Genomic DNA, 23,511 nt, shown 5'->3' on the forward strand with positions numbered 1-23,511 from the left:
ATCACGGACTCAGTGCACATGAATTTCAGCAAACTCTGGATATAATGAAGGGCAGAGGATCCTGGAGTGCTTCCATCCATGGGGCCACAGATTGTCAGACACGATGTAGTACCTGAACAATAACAAAAATGCTTTCTTTGTTTAATTACCTTGTATTTTTTGTTGACAATCAGTTGATTGTATACATGAAGATCTATTAATATGTCTAGATATTCTTTTCTGTTTGTCTATCCTTATGCCAATACAACACTTTCTTGATTCCTTTATATTTATAAAATATCTATAAATATTTATAAAAACTCAGATTGTGCACGTCCTTGAGGTTTCCTCATCTTTTTCAAAGTTGTTTTGCCTCTTCTAGGTCTTTTGCATTTCGATATTGATTTAAAAAGAAGTTTTCCACTTTGTACAAAAAAGCCTGCTGGGGTTTGGATTGGATTGCATTGAATCTATAGTTCAGTTTGTATATAATTGACATTTTCAGTGTTGAGTCTTCTAATCCATGAAGATAGTATTTCTCCATTTATTTAAGTCTTTTTAAATTTCTCTCACCAATATCTTGTCATTTTCAGCATATAGATCTTTTACGTGTTTTGTCAGATTTGTCTCTGAATATTTTTCTTTTTAAAAACTGCCGTTGTAAGTGGAATTACTTCTTAATTTTATTTACAAATGGATGGAAATACTACTCTTTTTGGATATTGAATTTTGTATTTTAAAATATAACTAAACTTATTTTATCTAGCAGCACTTTGATAGACTACTAATAGAACTTTCTATTTTTAACCCACATAAGGAGTTTTACTTCTTTTCCGTTATGGACTGATTTATTTGTCTTTGTAACGCTGACTTGACCCCCCTAGGTCCTTTTGAAAAGTATCAATAAGTGCAGACATTCTTGCCTTATTTCTGATTTTAGGAGGAAAGCATATTTTCATCATGAATTACAAAGTTAAGTTCTTTATCAGATTGAGAAATTTCCCTTCTATTACTAGTTTGTTGAGAGTTTTTATCAGGGATGCATGTTTGATTTTGTGAAACACTTTTTTTGGTTTGCAGTTATTTAGATAATGATCATTTTTTTTCTTCTTTAATCTTTATTTATTGACTGTACTGGATCTTCATTGCTATGCACAGGCTTTCTCTAATTGTGGTGTGTGGGCTTCCCATTGTGATGCCTTCTCCTGTTGTGGAGCATGGGCTCTAGGGCCCATAGGCTTTAGTGGCTGTGGTATATTGGCTCAGTAATTGCAGCACATGTGTTCTAGAGCATGAGCTTAGTGGCTGTGGCACACAGGACCTAGTTGCCCCACAGCGTATAGAATGTTCCCAGACCTGTAATCGAACCCTTGTCCCTTGAATTGGCAGGCAGATTCTATACACTGGACCACCAGGCAAGTCCTCTTCTTTAAACTTTTAATATGGTGAATTACATTGAACTAATTGTCAAATGTTGAAGCAGTCTTGCATCTGTGGGTGAACTCCATGCAGTGATGATGTATTATCCTTTTTGTATATTATTGGATGATGTTTACTAAAAGTTTGTTAAGAATTTTTGCATCTATTTTCATGAGAGATATTTGACTGTAGTTTTCTTTATTGATCATATCTAGTTTTGGTGTCAGAGCAATTCTGGTTTCATAGAATGAGTTGGGTAGAATTTTCTTCCCTTCAGTTTTCTGCAAAAGCTCAATGTTACATTGTCCTTAAGTGATTCGTAGAATTCACTAGTGTAGCTATCTGGGCCTGAAGTGTTTTTTTTAATGGTACAGTGTTTAACTATAAATTCAGTTTTTTTAAAGTTACTTGGGGTTATTCAGTTCATCTTTCTTTTTAAATGAGTTTTAGTATCTTATGTCTTTTAAGGAATTTATGCATTTCATCAGAGTTACCAAATTCATTGGCATAAAGTTGTTCATAGTATCCTCTTGTTATGATTTTTATAGGTATAGAATCATTGTTGTTGATATCATCATGCATGATATTGGTATTTTGTGTCTTCTCCTTTTTCTGTCTCGCTTAGGCTTTGTAGATTGTTACCAATTTTATTGTTCTCCTCAAAGAACCAAGAGTTTTTGCTTTCAGTGATTTTTCTCTATTGTATTTCTTCTGTTTTCTATTTCTACTTTAATATTTATTACTTCATTTTTTTCTGCTTAATTTGTGTTTCACTAGCTTTTCTGGTTTTTAAGATGGAAACAGAAGTTATTGATTTAAGACATTTGCTTCTTTTCTAATATAAGTGTGTAGTGTTATAAGTGTCACTCTAAATACTAATTTAGCACCATCTCACAAATTTTGAATTGTGATGCTTTTATTTTCCTTTAGTTCAACATGTTTTCCAATTTCCTTTTACTTCTTTGACTCATAGGCTATTTACAAGTATGTGAATTAATTTTAAAATATTTAGGCAGCTTCCAGATAAATTTCTATTATTGTTTTTTTTCTATTATTGTTTTCTAATTAAATTTTATTTTAGTCAAACAGCACAGTTTGTATGACTTGAATTCCCTTAAATTCCCTTAAAATGTTTTATGCTTCACAATAATAATCTTGGTAATATTGTTCTTGGTAAATTGTTCAATGTGTACTTGGTAAATTGTTCAATGTGTACTTGAGAAGAATGTGTATTATGATTTTGGGTACTGGAAAGTTCTCTAAATGTCAGTTAGATTAAGTTGTTTGATAGTTGGTTTTAAGTCTCCTTTATTTTTCCTAACTCTCTGTCTATATGTTATAAAAATTTTTAAGAGTCAATGGTTGAAACTTTTGACTATAATTATGCACTTATCTGTTTCTTTTTGAATTTCTGTCAAATTTTGCTTCACATATTTCAATGTTCTGTTATTAAGTGCATAAACCTTTAAGATTATCATTCCATCTTAGTGAATTTACCCTTTATCATTATGAGATGACTGACTTTATCCTTAATAATATTCTTTGCTTTGAAATCTACATTGATATTAACCTAGGTTTTTAAAAAAATTATTTATTTTGGTATAGTGTTTTTCATATTTTTATTTAATTTATTTGTCTTTATATTTAATGTGCTGTACTTAAGGCAGCATATAATTATCTTGTTTTTTATATAGTCTGAAAATTTATGCTTTTTAATAGGTGTGTCAGACTTGTTACATTTAATATGATTATTGATATGATTGGGTTTAAACCTCCCATCTTTCTATTTGTGGGTTTTTTTTTTTTGGTTCCACCTGTTGTTTTATTTCTCTTTTTCTCTATCTTTTTATCTTCAGTTAGCTTTTTATCAAAATAACATTTTATTGTGTTATTTTAGTAGTTCTTTTAGGCTTTGTAGTATAAATCTTTAACTCAGCAGTCAGGAATCTATAGTCTCAGGCCAAATATGGCCTGCTGCTATTTTTTGTAAACAAAGTTTTATTGTAACACAACCACACCCATGTGTAAGTATTGTCTATGGTTAGTTTATCACTCTGAGTGTCCATTACATAAGGTGGCGATAATACCAACCTCATAAGGTTGTTTGGAAGATTGTAATAACATAATGAATGAAAAGTTTAAACTATAAACTGGCAAGTATATTATCTCGTCATGAAATTGTCTTTGAGGAAAACCTCATGAGGGACATAAATAAGAAACTTACTATTATGTGCCAGTCACTTTTCATTCATTATCTTCCAAACAACCTTATGAAGTCAGTGTTATCACCACCTTACATAAAGACACTCAGAATGATAAACTAACCTGCCCAGAAAAACATATAATTGCCATAAGCTATAAATTGGGCTTTCTTAGTGGTGCAGTGGAGAAGACTCTGCCTGCCAGTGCATGAGACACAGGATCCCTGGAAAGGGAAATGGCAACCCACTCCAAATTCTTGCCTGGGAAGTCCCATGGACAGATGAGCCTGGCGGGCTACAGTACATAGGGTCACAAAGAGTCCCACACAATTTAGTGACTAAAACAACAACAACAAACAAAACTATAGACTGTTTCTTCTTTTAGAGTTTCAAAGATTTTTGTTTAGGGTTTTCTTATGTGTTACATTTCAATGAATGCTTTGATTAGCCTTCTTCAAAGGTGAAATAGGTAACATCTGTTTTTCTTCCTAATAAAATATCAAGTGAAAATGTTCTTATACTTTTACCATTATGATATTCAAATGAATTCTCCTGAAACTTAGATAATGAAAGTCTTTGTTTTTCTGCATATTATTTTAAAAAGTGAGTGGAGCATCAAAATTTATCTTTAATTGCTCATTCTCAGTAATTTTACTAGTAACCTTAATCTGCATAATATAATTCAGTGGCCATGATTCTCAGTGGACAAGCCAGTTTCAAGATTTTATGATATGTCATTCAAATTTTGAACTTTCTTAATAATCTATATATTTCTTTAATGAAAATAAAAAATTTCTAGACAAGTTATTTGTTTTGCCAATTAGAAGCCCTTGCTAAATCTTAACAATTACATCTAATGGTTGAGTAGTGCCCAATTTTGTGTTTAAATTAACACTTACTTATGAATATAGATGTAAACCTATAATAATACCACCTCATCTTTGCACACATAGAATTTTATAGTTTACAAAGCTTTTTTCCCCCACATAAACTAAGCTGACTCTTAAAACTATCTTGTTAAGTAGATGTAGCCGATGCTATTATCCTTATTTTACAGGTTTAGAAACTTAAGCCCAGAGGGCTAAGTGACGTGCCAGACATTATACTTCTAATTCTAAGTCCAGTGCACTTTTCACTTTATCAGAGTAACTCTATTCCCAGGCACAAAAGATTGAGGAATTCAGTGCCTTTAGACCCATGTATTCTACTGGCAGAAGAATCCTGGACTTACCCCTTAGGTCAGAGATTGGATTTAGAATTGTGTTTAATGTAAGAGTTACTAATTGACAACTTATATTAGTAATAGAAACTTTAGGTTAGTAGACCTGCTAAAAGCAAAATTATCACTGAGATGTGATAGTAGACAATGAAAGAGAAAATAGTAGAAATAGTGGAATTCCAGTACTAAAACAAAATATCCAATATATTGTAAAAATCCTGAGAATATCCCTATATATTAGTGTACTAAAATTAATAATTAAGTTATGATAATAAATCATTTTTAAAAAGTTAAATCTGTGTGATAGATTCAGTGTAAATAGATATGCAAACTGCATAATATATTTTAGGAAGATCTACATTAAAATGATTAATAGTGAGAAAAGGATTCTTTTTTTTTTGAGAGAAGGATTCTTGAAGAGGTTAATTTCATCTGTATACTTGTTTTATTTTCCCGTTTGCCTAGATTTGTCTGTTTCCTGTTTTTAAAAGAAGAAAATTTAAATAATTGCAACATAGAAAAAAAGATGAAATGGTAAATTATTATTTTATTCTAGGTTCTGTTTACAGAGGAAGATGTGAAATTCTACCTTGCAGAACTAGCCCTTGCTTTGGATCATCTGCATCGATTAGGAATTGTATATAGAGACCTGAAGCCAGAAAAGTAAAGTTGTATTCTTTTTATGTATACCTGTTCCCAGTATTTCTGTAACTACTTTTTTCTCCATTAAGTCTGTTATTTTAAAGATTCTAAGAAAATATACATGAATTATACAATTATATGAAACATACTTTGAAAAGTAATCTTCATCAGATACCCATTGATTTTAAATTAGTCATTTCAAAATTTTCTGGTATATCAAATTTTATATGAATATTTTATCCTGTGTTGTTGAATGTGAATTTTGATTTACAGCATTTTGCTTGATGAAATAGGACATATCAAGTTAACAGGTATGCAAATTTTCTTACTCTATCCTAAGCCTCTTTTCTGTTTTTATTAATATATATATTTGTCTAAGCCTTTTTTTCCTCTTTCATGATTTAATTTGCATTTTATTCATTTCTTTAGTGAACTAAAATTCATTTAAAGGGTAGATATCTCTCAATATGCTCTAATTGTAATACAAAAAAATATACAATAGTGTCATTGTTCTCATTAAGAAATGACATTTGGTTTTCTAGGTAAAAGCACATCATTTTTGTTTCAGTCTAGACTGAAAGATTTATCATAAGTAGTTACCACATTTGAAATATAGTGAATTATAAACTTTTAAACCAGGTGTTTCATAATCAGAAGTTCATTTTATTCTTTTTTTTTTTTTTGGTTAAAGACACATTTTATTTTTTACTTTATTTTGAATGTTGAGTGTTTACAGTATATAACACACTCTGCTAATTCTCACAGGACTCTTAGGCATAAAGCCTCCTTATTATACCATTAAAATCTTTTACTTTCAAATGATTATAGACTAACAATAAGTTGCAAAAATAGTACCATCACCCAGCTTCCCCTATGGTGACATTTTATAAAATTACTATTGCATTATCAAACTCAGGAAATTGATAGGTACAGTAGAACTAACTAGACTATATACTTTACTTGGATTTCACCAGTTTTTGCATGTATTCATTTTTTTGTTTGTCTCCGTGACATTATATCCATATATGTAGATTTGAATATTATCATCATTATCAATAAGCAGAACTGATCTACAACCATATCTGTCCATTTATAATCACAACTCTTCACCCCTTCTTTAACTCCTGGCAACCACTTATCTGCTCTACATCTCCCAGTTTGTTATTTTAAGAATATGATACAAATAGAACTGTACAGTAGTCACATACCTGGACATTTATCCTAGAGAAATAAACACTTACATGCACACAAAAAATCTATACATGAATTTTCGTAGCAGCTCTATTTGAAATGGCCCATGGCTGGAAATGTCCAAGATGTCCTTCAAAGAGTGAATGGATGGATACATCTATGCAGTAGAATACTACCCAGCAGTATATGCAGCAACTTGGACTGGGCATTATGCTGAGTGAGCCACTCTCAAAAGGTTACTTATGTTTTAAATAGGTAGTAAATTCTTTATTTAATTATCAGAATGTTAAAAAAGAGATAAAATGAAGATATGGTCTTTACAAAGAAGTTTGGACCAGTACACTTTAAAGGTAAGTTGCTTTAAATTCGTAAGTATACTGCTTCAGTGAAAAGTAAAGTATGAAGTTGTTAACTTCGAAAGCTCAAGTAAATGTGACAAAATTCAAGTAAAGTTTAGTAAATCTTACTCATTCACAGCCTGGTTATCTTTCTCATACATGAGACAATCAAAGCAAATTTAAACAGATTCAGAGTAGGTTCGATCCTTGGGTCAGGAACATCCCCTGGAGGAGGGCATGGCAATCCACTCCAGTATTCTTGCCTGTAGAATCCCATGGACAGAGCAAGTAGCCTGGCAGGCTACAATCCATAGGGTTGCAAAGAGTCAGACATGACTGAAGTGACTTAGCATGCATGCACGAGAGAACAAGGAAGAAAAATATGAAGAGAGAACAGTAGAGTTTTGAAATTTTATACAAAGTATATATTTTTATTTTATAACAATCAGTCTTTAATTGGAAAGCTAATTATATTTAATTCTTTTCATTTTTCTTAATAAATTATGCTTGTTTTGTCTCAGATGAGTAAGGAAAGTGGGGAAAGAGTAGAATACATTCTACCTTTGTCTGTCTTCTACATTAAGGTTAATTGGGTGAATAATGATATCAACTTGTTTTGTATTTAGTCTTATAATATGAACTCTGCTGTTATACCTTTTGGACTTAAATTGACTAAGGAGTAAAGAATGTTTAGAATCAATGTTAATTTATAAGCAAGGGACTCAAGGCTTATAATGGAAAGAAACTGTGATTTATGTTTATTTTTAAATAATTCAGTCTATATTCCTTTAAAGTGACACCAATATTTCTTTAACAAAAGTGCACAAGGATAAATATTAGCTAATTTACAGTTTAATGATTATAACCTAATTCGAAGTTTAACCTTTCCACATTCCAGTGTGGTTGGTTACAGATACCTCATAGCAAGCATCAGTACTTTAAGACATTTCAGTTTTTTCTTTCCTTTTTCTTTTTATTCTTCCTTTCTTTCTCTTTTTTCTTCCTTTCTTATGTGCTGTGCCTGTTTCCTCCTTCCTTCTCTCCCCTTCCTTCCATTTTGAATACTATCATCAAAAGTGCTATTTGCTGTTTGTCTTTGATACCAGCGATCTCAAGTCATTTAGGAGTGTCTTTTCTAGTTATGGTCTTCCTCAGCATTCTAAGTTTCCCCAGAATAATCTTAGAAGATTACCTTTTTTTAGAAGATAACTTTTTTTTCCATTACCTGTTCACTTTAAAAATCCTCCAAATAAAAGGAATAGACTTTTTAGCAGATTAATCTGGAATAGCAGCAGACTATAGAAAGGTTCCTTTATATGACTGTACTTTGAGCCTGATTAACCTCATACTGGGATTATGTTTGTATATCGAAGATCAGTAGAATTAAAGTGAATATTCCCCAAATACATGTGTACTTGCCAATATATTATTGATATTGTCTTTATGTCTTAGTTTTTCTTTTCTTTTTTTTTTTTTCTTCTGGAAAGCCATCTCCTAGTTTTGTAAAAACAAACTATATTACATGACTTGCCTGGTTTAGAAAAAGGTTACTCATTATACCCTATTAAAATTATAAATTGAACACAATTGATTTGAACTGTCTGTGGTTGCTATGTTTTCTTTTTTAAACTTTTAAATACCTACTTTAATAGTTTTTCAGACACTCTGATTTTAAATACAGCTGCTTATAATATAGTTTAAAATCTAATCTGGAAGAGTAAGTCATCCCTTATCTCTGCTTTTCACTATTCTGGTTTTTTATTTGGTGAACTGTGTTACTCATTTTTATCAGCAAGCTGTGGAATTTATAGATGAAACACAGATCATGTTGGCTGCTTCTTTGAAGCAGACAGAAACATTACACAGCTGTCTCTCCCTGAGTTCAGTTTTGCTTTTTCAAAGGTTTGCATGCTTTGGCCAGTCTGGTAAATGGGCTGAGTCATATATAGTACTTTCAGTGAGCCCTTCAAGTTCTCTTTTTCAATTCAGTTCAGTCGCTCAGTTGTGTCTGACTCTTTGTGACCCCATGGACTACAGCATGCCAGGCTTCCCTGTCCATTACTTTCTCAGACTCAAGTCCATCGAGTTGGTGATGCCATCCAACCATCTCATCCTGTTGTCCCCTTTTCTTCCTGCCTTCAATCTTTCCCAGCATCAGGGTCTTTTCCAGCGAGTCAGTTCTTTGCATCAGGTGGCCAAAGGATTGGAGCTTCAGCTTCAGCATCAGCCCTTCTAATGAATATTCAGGACTGATTTCCTTTACAATGGACTGGTTGAATCTCCTTGCAGTCCAAGGGACTCTCAAGAGTCTTCTCTAACACCAAAGTTCAAAAGGATCAATTCTTCAATACTCAGCTTTCTTTATGGTCCAACTCTCACATCCATACATGACTACTGTAAAAACTATAGCTTTGATTAGAGGGACCTTTGTTGGAAAAGTAATATCTCTGTCTTTTAACATGCTGTCTAGGTTGATCATAGCTTTACTTCCAAGGAGTAAACGTCTTTTAATTTCATGGCTGCAGTCACCATCTGCAGTGATTTTGGAGCCCCCAAATATAAAGTCTGTCACTGTTTCCAATGTTTCTCCATGTATTTGCCATGAAGTGATGGGACTAGATAATCACGATGGTGTGATCACTCACCTAGAGCCAGACATCCTGGAATGTGAAGTCAAGTGGGCCTTAGAAAGCATCACTACGAACAAAGCTAGTGGAGGTGATGGAATTCCAGTTGAGCTATTTCAATTCCTGAAAGATGATGCTGTGAAAGTGCTGCACTCAATATGCCAGCAAATTTGGAAAACTCAGCAGTGGCCACAGGACTGGAAAAGGTCAGTTTTCATTCCAATCCCAAAGAAAGGCAATCCCAGAGAATACTCAAACTACCGCACAATTGCACTCATCTCACATGCTAGTAAAGTAATGCTCAAAATTCTCCAAGCCAGGCTTCAGCAATACGTGAACCGCGAAATTCCAGATGTTCAAGCTGGTTTTAGAAAAGGCAGAGGAAGCAGAGATAAAATTGCCAACATCCGCTGGATCATCAAAAAACAAGATAGTTCCAGAAAAACATCTATTTCTGCTTTATTGACCATGTCAAAGCCTTTGACTGTGTGGATAGCAATAAACTGTGGAAAATTCTGAAGGAAATGGGAATACCAAACCACCTGACCTGCCTCTTGAGAAACCTGTATGCAGGTTAGGAAGCAACAGTTAGAACTGGATATGGAACAACAGACTGGTTCCAAATAGGAAAAGGAGTATGTCAAGACTATATATTGTCACCCTGCTTATTTAACTTGTATGCAGAGTACATCACGAGAAATGCTGGGCTGGAATAAGCACAAGCTGGAATCAAGATTGCCAGGAGAAATATCAATAACCTAAGATATGCAGATGGTACCACTCTTTATGGCAAAAAGTGAAGAGGAATTAAAAAAGCTCTTGATGAAGGTGAAAGAGGAGAGTGAAAAAGCTGGCTTAAAGCTCAACATTCAGAAAACTAAGACCATGGCATCTTGTCCCATCACTTCATGGGAAATAGATGGGAGACAGTGGAAACAATGTCAGACTTTATTTTTGGGGCTCCAAAATCACTACAGATGGTGATTGCAGCCATGAAATTAAAAGACACTTACTCCTTAGAAGGAAAGTTATGACCAACCTAGATAGCATATTAAAAATCAGAGACATTACTTTGCCAACAAAGGTCCGTCTAGTCGAGGCTATGGTTTTTCCAGTGGTCATATATGGATGTGAGAGTTGGACTATGAAGAAAGCTGAGTGCCGAAGGATTGATGCTTTTGAACTGTGGTGTTGGAGAGGACTCTTGAGAGTCCCTTGGCCTGCAAGGAGATCCAACCAGTCCATCCTAAAGGAGATCAGTCCTGGGTGTTCATTGGAATGACTGATGTTGAAGCTGAAACTCCAATACTTTGGCTACCTCATGCGAAGAGTTGACTCATTGGAAAAGACCCTGGTGCTGGGAGGGGTTGGGGGCAGGAGGAGAAGGGGACGACAGAGGATGAGATGGCTGGATGGCATCACAGACTCGATGGACATGAATTTGAGTAAACTCCTGGAGTTGGTGATGGACAGGGAGGCTTGGCGTGCTGCGATTCATGGGGTCACAAAGAGTCAGACACGACTGAGCAACTGAACTGAACTGAACTGAACTGATGGGACTGGATGCCATGATCTTCGTTTTTTGAATGTTGAGTTTTAAGCCAGCTTTTTCACTCTCCTCTTCCACTTTCTTCAAGAGGCTCTTTGGTTCTCTATGCTTTTTGCCATAAGGGTGTTATCATCTGCCTATCTGAGATTATTGCTATTTCTCCCTGCAATCTTGATTCCAGCTTGTGCTTTATCCAACCTGACATTTTGCATGATGCACCCTGCATATAAGTTAAATAAATAGAGTGACAATATAATACAGCCTTGACATCCTCATTTCCCAATTTGGAACCAATCCTTTGTTCCATGTCCCATTCTAACTGTTGCTTCTTGACTTGCATATAGATATCTCAGGAGGCAGATAAGGTGGTCTGGTCTCTTTTTAGGCAAAGGAACTAATAACTCTGAGACAATAGCTCGATTAAGAACACTTAGTCTTGGAAATGAAAAGGCATGACGGGGCAGAACTGAGAATCTAGTGTGAGGAGAAGGTGCCATGGATGGGGAAGGTCAGGCATTTGGACAAGGATGGGTGTAAGAGTATCACAAACCTGGGTAGGATAGGGAATCTGGAGTCAGCAGAATCACTTCTGAGAGACAGAATTCAGCACTAATTTCTAGAAAGAGAGGGGAAGGAAAAATATACAGTGTCAAAAATTAAATCACACAGTACTTGAGCTGAACATTTAAGGAAAAATGTATACATTATAAAACGTTTTAAGTAATTTTTATGGCTATCTGAAAATTAGTCATTGAAATTACTTTTTTCATTTATTATTTTTTATTGGGAGTATAATTGCTTTACAGTTGTGTTTCTGCTGTACAGCCAAATTAAACAGCTATATGTGTACATATATCCTCTCCCTCTTAAAACTCACATCCCACCCCTTTAGGCCATCACAAAGCATTGAGCTGAGCTCCCTGTGCTATACAGCAGCTTCCCAGTAGCTATCTATTTTACACATGGTGGTATGTATATGTTAATGCTAGTTCCACCCTCTCTTTCCCCTGGTGTTTTCACCAGTCCTCCATCTGCATCTCTATTCCTGCCCTGAAAATGCATTCATATGTAATATTTTATATATAGTAGATACTCATAGACATACTGTGTTCTGGGCATGCTTTTGAAGGTGGCTTAGGTGGTGAAGAGTCTGCCTGCAATGCGGGAGACATAGGATCCATCCCTGGGTCGGGAAGATCCCCTGGAGAAGGAAATGGCAACCCTCTCCAGTATTCTTGCCTGGAAAATCCCATGGATGGAGGAGCCTGGCAGGCTACATAACTTGGGGTTGCAAAGAGTGGGACAGGACTGAGTGATTTCACTTTCACTTTGAAATTTAAGGTCTTTAAAAGAGTCATTTAAAGAAACAAAGATATACTCCCTCCTCACACATAGCCCCGCCCAGAACCCTTTATATAGCTGATTTCTACGTTTTCTTTTCAAATTAGTGGTTTGGTAAAACCACTGATTAACATATGTCTTATTCAATCTCCTAGCTAACTTTTATGATAAAAATTTTTGTCAGTTGATTACCAAGCAAATTCTGGTGTTAAATGTCAATTTTGTCAGAAGTAGTACAGCAAAGGACCTTTATAGACTGATGTAAATCTCTGAAAAGTAATAGAGAGTTTTCTTCCCTTCGTCCCTCTCTCTGGAATGGCCAAAGAAGCCAACGTTCTTCTCTACAAACTATGTTGTTACATTCAGCTGAACTGACCTTAGAGACTGGGTTTTATTACATTTAATTTTGAAATGGAATTATAGAGTTTAAGAGCCTTAAAATGTAGAAAAAGAACCTGGTAGTACATTAAGAAGATTTTTTAAAATTATACTGAAAATCATAATGAATTCAGTTATTATATAAGAATAAGTAATTTTTAAATGGAAATATTGAATATAGTTAGAAAATCAGTTTCAAGGGGCCTTAAAATTAAGTATTATTTTTTCATATATAGAGTTTATAACTTTTTCATTTATAGAATTAGCATATAATCTACATGGATTAAAACATATTGTTCAAATTCTTGTGATAATGGAATTCATATCTTGAGTGCATCATTGTCATTATTGTGGTTGTAATGTCATAACATAATTTTGTAAGATATTATCATGGGGGGAACTGGCTTAAGGGTAAATAGGATTTCTGTAGTATTTCATATAATTGCATGTGAACCTACAGTTGTCTCAAAATAGAAAAGGTTATTTTTTAAATTATGTTTTTGTGTAGACAAAATGCAGTCTTACAACTACCATCAGCATCAAGATAGAAGACAGTTATATCACCCCCTAGAATTTACCATTGTAAATTAGTTCTCCCTTTACCACTTAACAACCACCAATCTGCTTTCTGGCTCTGTGGTTTTGGCTTTTCCACAAAATGATAATAATTAGAGGAAGACAGTATAAAATCTTTTGAATCTGGCTTTATTTACTTAGTGTAGTACATTTGAGATTCATATATATTGTGTGTATCAATAATTTTTTTTTTATTACTGAGTTGTATTCCATTTTATGATGGTACCATGGTTTGCTTATCTAGTTCCCAGTTAAGGGGCATGTGGGTTGTTTCTTGTTTTAAACAGTAGCAAATAAAGCCACTATAAATGTTTTTGTACAGATTTTATGTGAACATAAATTTTTATTTCCATTCAGTAATTACCAAAGTAGTGGGATTAGTTGGTCATATGGGAAGTGTATGTTTAACTTAATGAGAAGTCTCCAAACTGTTTTCCAAAGTAGTTGTATCATTTTGCATATCTATCAGTGATGTGTGAGAGCTCCAGCCACTCTGCGTCCTTGCCATTACATGGTATTGTCAGTATTTTTGACTTTACCTCCTCTAAAAGGCATATGGTAATATCTCATTGTTATTTTAATTGGCATTTCCCTAATAAATGATGGCATTGATCATCTTTCATGTGTTTCTTGGGAGAAGTATGTGTTCAGAATTTTTTGCCCATTAAAAAATTGGATTATTTGTCTTCTTATTATTGACTTCTGAGATTTTAAAAATATACCCTGAGTACAAGTCCTTTGTCTAATATGTGATTTTCACATATTTTCTCCCAGTCTGTAGCTTCTTTTTAATTTTCTCAGCAGTGTATTTTGAAGAGCACTTTTTGACTTTGATAAAATCCAGTTATCAGCTTTTTTCTTTTATGGATTATACTTTTGATATTGTATGTAAGAAATATTTGCCTAACTCAAGATCACAAAGATTTTCTTCTATATTTCTTTTTAAAAATTTTGCAGTTTTAAGTTTTACACTTAGTTCTATGATTCACTTTGAGTTAATGTTTATTTGTGGTAGAGGATGGGTTTTTGTTTTGTGGTTGTTTTCAGTCACTGAGTTGTGTCTGACTCTGCAACCTCATGGACTACAACTCACCAGGCTCCTCTGTCCTCCACTGTGTCCCAGAGGTTGCTCAAATCTGTGTCCATGGAGTTTGTGATATTATCTAACCATCTTGTTCTCTGCATCCTGCTTCTCCTTTGGCCTTCAATCTTTCAATGGGATCTTTTCCAATGAGTCAGCTTTTCACATCAGGTGGCCAAAGTATTGGAGCTTCAGCATCCAATACTTCCAATGAATATTCAGGATTGATTTCCTCTAGGATTGACTGGTTTGGTCTCTTTGCAGTCCAGGGAACTTTCAAGAGTATTCTCCAACACCACAGTTCAAAAGCATAAATTCTTCAGCACTCAGCCTTCTTTATGGTCCAACTCTTATATCCGTACATGACTACTGGAAAAACCATAGCTTTGACTATACAGCCTTTTGACAGCAAAGTGATGTCTCTGCTTTTTAATATGCTGTCTAGGTTTGTCAAAGCTTTCCTTCCAAGGAGCAAGCATCTTTTAATTTCATGGCTGCCATCACCATCCACAGTGATTTTGTAGTCCAAACAAATAGAATCTCTCATGGTTTCCCCTTTTTCCCTCTCTCTTTGTCGTGAAGTGATAGGACTGTGTTCCATGATCTGAGTTTTTTGAATATTGAATTTCAAGTCAGCTTTCTCACTCTTTCACACTCTCAAGGGGCTCATTAGTTCCTCTCTAGTTTCTGCCTTTAAGCAAACTTTTACATATTGACACCCTGTTATTCTGGCACCGTTTATTAAAAAGACTGACCGTTTTTTCCCCCATGAAGTTGCTTTTACACCTTTTTCAGAAATCAGCTGGCAATATATACCCAGTTCTGTTATCAGTTCAGTTGCTCAGTTTTGTCTGACTCTTTGCAACCTCATGGACTGCAGTGCACCAGGCTTCCCTGTCCATCACCAACTCCCAGAGCTTACTCAAAACTCATGTCCATCAAGTCGGTGATGCCTTCCAACCATCTCATCCTCTATAATCCCCTTCTCTTCCTGCCTTCAAACTTTCCCAGCATTAGGGTCTTTTCTAGTGAGTCAGTTCTTCACATCAGGTGGCCAAATTGTTGGAGTTTCAGCTTCAGCATCAGTCGTTCCAATGAATGTTCAGGGTTGCTTTCTTTAGGACTGACTGGTTGAATCTCCTTGCAGTTCAAGGGACTCTCAAGAGTCTTCTCCAACACCACTGTTCAAAAGCATCAATTTTCTGGTGCTTAGCTTTTTAATGGTCCAACTCTCACATGCATACATGACCCCTGAAAAAACCATAGCTTTGACTAGGTGAACCTTTGTCAGCAAAGTAATTTCTCTGCTTTTTAATATGGTATCTAGAGTTGTCATAGCTTTTCTTCCAAGGAGCAAGAATCTTTTAATTTCATGGCTGCAGTCACCATCTACAGTGATTTTGGCTTCAACAGTATGTGAACCGAAAACTTCCAGATGTTCAAGCTTGATTTAGAAAAGACAGGAACCAGAGATCAAATTGCCAACATCTGCTGGATCATAGAAAAAGCAAGAGAATTCCAGGAAAACACCTACTTCTGCTTCATTGACTATACTAAAGGCTTATTGTGTGGATCACAACAAACCTTGGAAAATTCTTAAAGAGATGGGAATACCAGATCACCTGACCTGCCTCCTGAGAAATCTGTATTCAGGTCAAGAAGCAGCAGTTAGAACCAGACATGGAACAATGGACTGGTTCCAAATTGGGAAAGGAGTACAACAAGGCTGTATGTTGTCACCCTGCTTATTTATCTTATATGCAGAGTATATCATGCATAATGTCTGGTTGGATGAATCACAAGCTGGAATAAAGATTTCAGGGAGAAATAAAAATAACCTCAGATTTGCAGATGACACCGTCCTTTATGGCAGAGAGCGAAGAGGAACTAAAGAGCCTCTTGATTGAGGTGAAAGAGGAGAGTGAAAAACCTGGCTTAAAACTCAACATTCAAAAAATGAAGAACATGGCACCTGGTCCTGTCACTTCATGGAAGATAGATGGGGAAACAGTGGAAACAGTGACAGACTTTATTTTCTCAGGCTCCAAAATCACTGCAGATGGTGACTGCAGCTATGAAATTAAAAGACACCGGCTCCTTGGAAGAAAAGCTATGACAAATCTAGACACCATATTTAAAAGCAGAGACATTTCTTTGCCGACCAAGGTCTATATGGTCAAAGCTCTGGTTTTTCCAGGAGTCATGTATGGATGGGAGAGCTTGACCATAAGGAAGGTTGAGGGCCAGAAAAGTCATGCTTTTGAACTGTGGTGTTGGAGAAGATTCCTGAGAGGCCCTTGGACTGCAAGGAAATCAAACCAGTCAATTCTAATGTAAATCAACCCTGAATATTCATTGCAAAGACTGATGCTGAAGCTGAAGCTCCAATACTTGGCCACCTGATGCGAAGAGCTGACTCATTAACAAAGACCCTTATGCTAGGAACGATTGAAGGCAGGAGAAGGGGACAACACAGGATGTGATGGTTGGATGGCATCACCAACTCGATGGACATGAGTTTGAGCAAGCTCCAGGAAATGGTGAAGGACAGGGAAGCCTGGAGTGCTGTAGTCAATGGGGTCCTCAAGAGTCGGACACGACTGAGTGACAGAACAATAAACATGGTATATTACCTTGAAAAAAATCTTGACATTTGCTTGTAGAATGGGCATCAGAAAGATTGCAGATTGCACGTTATTATGAAAAGGTGGAAGGTAAATTTTCTGGAATTGGGAGTTCTAATACTGTAGGTGAACAGGAGTAGCCCATAACACATGTGATATGCCGGTTCATGTATGTATTTCTGCTTGGCTCAGTTTAACTAGGTACAGTTTTCTAGTGTTTCACCCAGTGTTTCTTGTGGATAAAATTGCACATAAACCAACCTGAAAAATTAAATTCATGTTATAATCACCAAGCAAATTCTAGTATTAAATATTAGTTTTGTCAGAAAATAGCAAAGGACCTTTGTGGAGTGGTGTAAATCTCTGAAATGTAACAGTAAAGTATAAATTATATTGGAACAGATTTGCATTTTTAAGACAAGCATCATAGCAGAACTAACTATGTATGTCAGTTCTCCAGTATAACACTGTCTTGATTACTATAGTTTTATAATAAATATTGAAGTCAGGTAGTATGATTCCTTGAATTTCCTTTTTTTCACATTTTTCGGCTATTCTGTTTCCTTTGTCTTTTTATATAAATTTTAAATTCAGCTTGTTGATTTTTACAAAAAAAATCTTGCTGAGATTTTTGTTAATGTTTCATTGACTTTGTAGATCAGTTTTGGGAGAGTCGACATCTTTAACAACATTGACTCTTCCAAACTGTAATCAATATCTCTCTCCATTTGCTTAGATCTACTCTGATTCCTTTCATTGGTGTTTATAGTTTTTATCATGCTGATCTTTCATATACATACTTTGTATATTTTTATCTATGGGATTTAATGTGAGTTTTTGGTGGTATTACAAATAGGACTTTTAAAATTTCACCTTTCCATTTTTTATTGTAAGTATATAGAAATAAGATTGATTTTTATGTACCTTTAGCTCTTTGAAGACCAAAAGCAAAAATGGAAATTCTCCAATGTCAAAGCAAAATTTGCTTTTCTAATATTTGCAAGTTAGAATCTCTTTTTTGTCTTAATCTATTTTAAAAATCAAATCACTATAACAGTGTTAACTTAATTGTTTTCTTTTCAAAGTTGTTGAATCATATTCTAATATAGACATGAAAACATGTATTTTTAGGATGAGGTTTAATTGCACAATTTTAAACGCTCTGATAGAGTATTGTAAAATACAAGCTTTTCTCCATGCTTTCCATTAACTGGTCTCACAAGAGCTTTCATAATGGTAATCACAGGCCATCCGTGAATACATTTAATTCACGGTTTTGTTTCTTTTGGTATTTTCTAGTTTCTGAAAATCTTCAGATTTATTTTTGTACAATATTGTTATAGATTTTGGACTCAGCAAGGAATCAGTAGATCAAGAGAAGAAGGCCTACTCATTTTGTGGTACAGTGGAGTATATGGCTCCTGAAGTAGTAAATAGGAGAGGTCATTCCCAGAGTGCTGATTGGTGGTCATATGGTGTACTTATGGTAAGTAGTATTTTTAAAATTATGTCAATATAAATTAAATATTGTTTAGGATTTTAATCTGAGTGTTGGAATGTGTTTGCTGAGAATAGGGTTTTAAAAGTTCGTGATTGTTTTTAAAGAATTTGTGATTGGCTAGCTGTCATATAATAAGAATTAGGGTTTTGGTGTTCTGATTTCTTTTAAAATTGCTTGATTAAAAGGCAAACGGCAGCATTCTTTTTTTATATATGTTATTCAAATTTAAAAATTAGGAAAAAACCTGTTAGATTTTAGATTTCAGAATACTGTGTTTAGTAGTATATAATATTTTAATTAGATATCACAGAATTTAGCAACTGTTTACTATCTTATTGTCACATTATTTCAAGCATGTCTGTAGAAAGATTATAAACCTCTTAAGGAAAGCAATCCTGTCTTCTCGTTCTACTTTTCCACAATATCTAGTATATTGAGAATCTAGAGTGACTAATTTGGTATAAGATTAATCATAGAGTTTGTAGTGTTAAGTACGGCAATAAATGAATAGCTATTGAATGAGATACAGTTTGCTCTAGAAACTTGATAATCCATTTTTACCTATTTATCACTGAATTACTATACGATTTATCAGTATATTATGTGGCTCTTATAAGCCTGACATTTGGTAAGGGCAATGGATTGGGAATAGTCTGGAAGTACAATATTTGACATTTTCCTTGGCCTAAGAAGACATGCCATCTCGTTGGGGGAACAAATGTAATAGCTAAGTAAATTGTCTGGAAGTACTTTAGGAGTTCAAACAAGAATTCATTCAAGTTGATATAGGGAAAGCAGAGGAGACAGAACTTAAATTAAGCCCTGAAGGATGGATAAAATTCAGATAACTGTGTCTCAAGGATAATAGTGTGATAATATTAGGAAAGACCTGGAGAACCAGTTTAACTAGAGTAGTAGTAGAGAATGAGGGTGAAGGTGGAGGAAATGAAGCTATAAGCCTATAAGCATTTGTATGCTATTTTCTGAGTGGTAAACTTTTGTAAAGTCTTAAGCAGGATGGTAGTTAGAGAAAAAATGTATTTTAAGATTAGCCTTGGTAGCATTATGTATATGGGTTGCAAATGGAGGAAACTAAAAGTAGGAAGATCAAGAAGTTCTCCTTGTAAGACAGTTGTAAGATTACAAAATAAAAAAGGAAATCTTCAGGACATTTCAAATGTAGAAATGACTGACCTTAGTAGCAGATTAAATTTCACAGATAAAGCAGAGGGAAAGGGTTAAAGACAAAGATATCTTTAAAACTTTAGGGGATTGAAAGAGTTCAGTAGAAAAGATAGTTGGGAAGGATAGCTGATATTGAAGGTGAGGAAAGAACTTATTTTTAACATGTTGCATAGTTTACTCTGGGTTCATATTTAACCCCTTGATAGTAATGAATTAGGGCAATGGAGAGAGCATCAGAATCATCTGAAGACCTTAAATGAACAAAGAAGATAGAAACACAAACAACAAACAAATACTCTGCCAGCCAGTATATAGTTTTTTTTGAGGGGAAAGTGTGATTCCAATATATTGTCCTTCTCTTTTTCTTTTTGTTTTTTCCTTTTCCACCTCTTAATCCTCCAGTCCCTGGGACAGAACCGTTACTTTAGGTTTGGAGGCAGGGGGCTGGAACTTGAGAGAGATGATTCCCATACACCATATTCCCTTCTTCATTCCCTTTCTATGACTCCTACCCCTATCACGTCAGTCTTCAGTTGAGAAACATTACTGTAAATTTGGAAGGGAAAGCTGGGGATTGAATGAGATTGAAACTGGAACCAATTTGTGAGTCATCAGTCATCAAGAGAGAGTTGAATGCATAAGCTAACTCAAGTTTTAAGTTCAGTGTCAACAGAGGACTGAGGCCAAACCCATTATTGAATCTCAGCTTAAAATTTAAATATTAGTGATATAAAAACTTTTCTCTTTAATGAGCTTCATTTTCAGATCTTTCTTTTTCCAATAGAATTTCTTTTTAAAATACCATTCTTTAATGTTCTAGTTATCTGCATTGCAGTTAACTCTCTTTAGGGAAAATATTTTCATTATGCCATGTACAAATTGAAATGGCTCAGTGTTTATTTTTACTTTTCTTTCATTGTTAAATGTTTTCTTTAAAAGCTTATCTATGTTTTAAAAGATAATGCCTCTTGTCTGGGGCTTCCCAGATGGCTCAGTGGTAAAGAATCTACCTGCCAATGCAGGAACTGCAGGAGACAAGGATTTGATTCCTGGGTCAGGAAGATCCCCTGGAGGGGAAATGGGAACCCACTCCAGTATTCTTGCGTAGAAAATCATATGGACAGAGAAGCATGGTGGGTTCCAGTCCATGGGCTCACAAAAAGTTGAACACGACTGATCATGCACACCTTGTGTGTATTTCCACATTGCTTTGGTTTGGGAAACTTAGCCAAATTAGGACTGAAATAATGGTTGGTTTCATTTGCTATGTGTCATCTCTCATTTAGGCTATGTATTGTGGGGGTATCAGAGGTATATTTCCTTAAGTGACCTAGTTTTCTAGTCCTTTTTGATTGCTATCGTATAGATCCTGCATGATTTGATGATCACATTTTACAAATCTCAGTTTTTTTCCTAAAGAATTTCTTTGTATATTCCAAGTTGTGCTAAACTTGTGTTATTTTGTGTTTATGTGTTTTAGTTTGAAATGCTTACTGGTACTCTGCCGTTTCAAGGTAAAGACAGAAATGAGACCATGAATATGATATTAAAGTAAGTGGAAACAATTTTTTTTTCCTTTGGGGAAAAATTCCTTGCTTTCAGTTTTGACAAACTTGTTATAGTTTTCATTTGACAAAAAAGAACATTTTCACACTGTCTCATTACCTTTCACCTTACAGGGGATATTATTTGCCATTGTGAAAGTGGTCATTAATTTTTTTTTTAATTTTTCAGTTTAGAAGTATAACTAGATTTAAATGAAATTTTCTGAAATCTTCTTTTCCAGAGCAAAACTTGGAATGCCTCAGTTTCTTAGTGCTGAAGCACAAAGTCTTCTAAGGATGCTATTCAAAAGGAATCCAGCAAATAGATTGGGTATTGTTTATTTTCTTAGTTTTTATAACAAAATACTGGGAGGTATAATTATATTGGGAAGATAATTATAACTTTATGTTTTCTGGCTTAACTTCATTTACTGCTGCAATATATTTATACCTAGACTTTTACATTTTATGTATGCAAAGATTCCAGTAATCTGTTATATTTGTGATTAAAAAATGAAGTAGTCTAGTTATGTAAAACTTATATTTAATATATATCATATAATTATGTGTATCATATCAGTGTCTCTTTTGACATAATTCACAGAATTCTCCCTTGTATAGAAAAATCCTTTTTTATATTTGAAGATAATTATTTTGTTCCTTCTGTTATTCATGAAGATAAATATTATTTTTCCATAACTACTCATTATTTGACTACTTTCTTATAGTCTTTCCCTGTATCCAAATGTGATTCTATTATCCTGTTTATGTCCATGTGTTGAAATTTCAGTCACTTTATTCATTGCATTTTTAATTTGATATATAAATAGGAGGTCATAAGTTGAATTATGGAGAAAATAAAACTACTTAATTATTTTTTAATATTTTTAACTACTTAAAGTTTAACATTATGTTAAACATGATTTTTATTTGATTCAGAAGACATTTAAGTATTTCATGATATCCTATGTGTTTCAGCATGAACACCTGCTATTTTTTATCATATTAAATTCAAAGGACCAATTAATAAAACATCAGATAAGAAATCATAAACTTTTCACTGCAAGAAATCTATAAACTACGTGTACTCCTATTTTACAGATAACAATCTGGAGGCCAAGTAACCAGATTTTAAAAAATCAGACTGGTAAAAGAATTCTTTCCATTTTTGTAGGTTCAGAAGGAGTTGATGAAATCAAAAGACATCTTTTTTTTGCAAATATTGACTGGAATGTAAGTAGCATAGAAAGTGTATTACTGAATACCTTTAAGAAGAGCAAAAACTCAAGAGTAAATGGTAATATGTGGACTTTGCTGATAAACTTAATCCATTTGTTTCATATTTAGTGTGAGATTTTTATTTACAAGTATAGCTTATCATGCAGTTACCTTGAACCAGCAGATGCATGTATGATATATAGTAAATTTTTGTTTTTCATTTGTCTTACCTGTTAAGTATGGTTAATATTCTCTTCTATTCTAGGTTGAAGAATATGGGGGAGGGAGAAAAAGGAGAAAGGGGATGAATGAAAGGGCAGATTCTTATAGAAAAAAATGAATTGTAAAGAATCTAAGATATTATTTAAAAAATAATTTAAGATGTTATTTAATTTCAAATGATCCTTTGTCATGTATTAGAACAATTTAAATTTGCTAAGAAGTAAAAATCTTTGTATAGTTATTTCACTAAATTTTGAGAGGGCATGAAAACAAAAACAGTGAAATTCTGCCAAGTCATTTATTGAATTTTTTAAGTTGCAACTCCCAGACTAGTGAGCTTTTCACTTTTTCTTATTGTCATTTCCAACACAGCTTTATGTATTTTATGTACTATTAATCATCATAGGTAAGCATTTTTGATAATTTACTTCTGACATTGATAGTGAAAATTATCCCCAAAGAAAACATGTCTCTTTTGATTTCTAAGGCAGAGGCAGAGAGCCACTATTCACTGACCAAATTATCATTTCATCTGGCTTGTAGAACAAGTTTCAGTAGCCCAATATTTTGATTTATTTTAATAGTTTTAAAACTGCAACATAACATAAGCTGTTAGCATTAATAACCTGAAAGGCCTTGTAACGAACATGGGAATTGCATTACATTTGTCTTACCT

At 34.1% G+C, this 23,511-nt stretch overlaps 1 protein-coding gene across 10 annotated transcripts in view; it reads left to right on the forward strand.

Annotated features, from left to right (window-relative positions):
• Nucleotides 1–23,511, forward strand: part of RPS6KA6 (ribosomal protein S6 kinase A6) — a 174,080-nt gene that overhangs the window by 72,035 nt on the left and 78,534 nt on the right. For all 10 annotated transcript variants that reach the window (XM_061135966.1, XM_061135967.1, XM_061135965.1 and 7 more), the window contains 6 exons: nt 5,375–5,481; nt 5,734–5,771; nt 18,509–18,651; nt 21,332–21,402; nt 21,638–21,726; nt 22,570–22,628. In XM_061135966.1, the coding sequence (XP_060991949.1) occupies nt 5,375–5,481; nt 5,734–5,771; nt 18,509–18,651; nt 21,332–21,402; nt 21,638–21,726; nt 22,570–22,628 (507 nt within the window). The remainder of the gene's footprint in view (nt 1–5,374; nt 5,482–5,733; nt 5,772–18,508; nt 18,652–21,331; nt 21,403–21,637; nt 21,727–22,569; nt 22,629–23,511) is intronic.

The sequence above is a fragment of the Dama dama genome, chromosome X (assembly GCF_033118175.1).
Source record: "Dama dama isolate Ldn47 chromosome X, ASM3311817v1, whole genome shotgun sequence".
Lineage (NCBI taxonomy): Eukaryota > Metazoa > Chordata > Mammalia > Artiodactyla > Cervidae > Dama > Dama dama.